General features: G+C 44.9%; 1 protein-coding gene across 1 annotated transcript in view; it reads right to left on the bottom strand.

Annotated features, from left to right (window-relative positions):
• Positions 1-231: 231 nt before the first annotated feature.
• Positions 232-715, bottom strand: part of T265_08233 (hypothetical protein) — a gene marked incomplete at both ends in the record, with an annotated part of 37,256 nt that continues 36,772 nt past the window's right edge. The window contains 2 exons of the mRNA XM_009173980.1: positions 232-396; positions 626-682. Of these exons, the coding sequence (XP_009172244.1) occupies positions 232-396; positions 626-682 (222 nt within the window). The remainder of the gene's footprint in view (positions 397-625; positions 683-715) is intronic.

Genomic DNA, 715 nt, shown 5'->3' with positions numbered 1-715 from the left:
GATAACGGGTTATGACGGAGAATACCTTACAAAATGTTGAACTAACGAACACCGTGTTGCGGCATGAACGTCCAAATTCACGAAAAGAACGAAGGTGCTAGTGTCGGAGTACCACATTTGCCCCGAAAGTTCATTTGCTGGACGTTTAACTAAGAGTAATCTTGAGACTGAGGCTTGCCTTACAAGACGCCGTGGGTGAATGCATTGGCTAGTAATGAACGCATCACTAAATCAACTTGCCTGCTGAATTGTGAAGCAATGCGTCCGGAATTGATCGAATACTGCCCGGAAACACATGAGCTCATCCCTCTTGGATAAACCCTTTATCGTTGGCTTATGGTGGGTTGTCACATCCATGACGATGTTACGAAACGTTTCCTTGACGATGTGGCCAAGCTGACAGAAGCGAGAAGAATAGTTGTGGAAGATTATAGATACACTAAACAAATTTCTCGCACGTCAAGTCACGGCCGCTAAAATATTGGTCTGGTGACGTTTATCTGCTTCTATGCATCCTCGATAACTATTCCCCACCACAGGAATAGATTCTCACCTAAAATTATCTTATATCCGGAAGTGAGTTTCTTTATTGAGACCAACTGTAGAATGAAAAGAAAACACGAACCTGAAGTGCACGGTGCAGCCTTCGCCGAGCGGCTTCATGCTCCTCCTCGTTTTCCGCCTGCATCAAGCGTCGCGACTTTGATAACAAATG

Source organism: Opisthorchis viverrini, assembly GCF_000715545.1.
Source record: "Opisthorchis viverrini unplaced genomic scaffold opera_v5_205, whole genome shotgun sequence".
NCBI classification, from domain to species: Eukaryota; Metazoa; Platyhelminthes; class Trematoda; order Opisthorchiida; family Opisthorchiidae; genus Opisthorchis; species Opisthorchis viverrini.
This window is presented reverse-complemented; position numbering and strand designations above follow the sequence as displayed.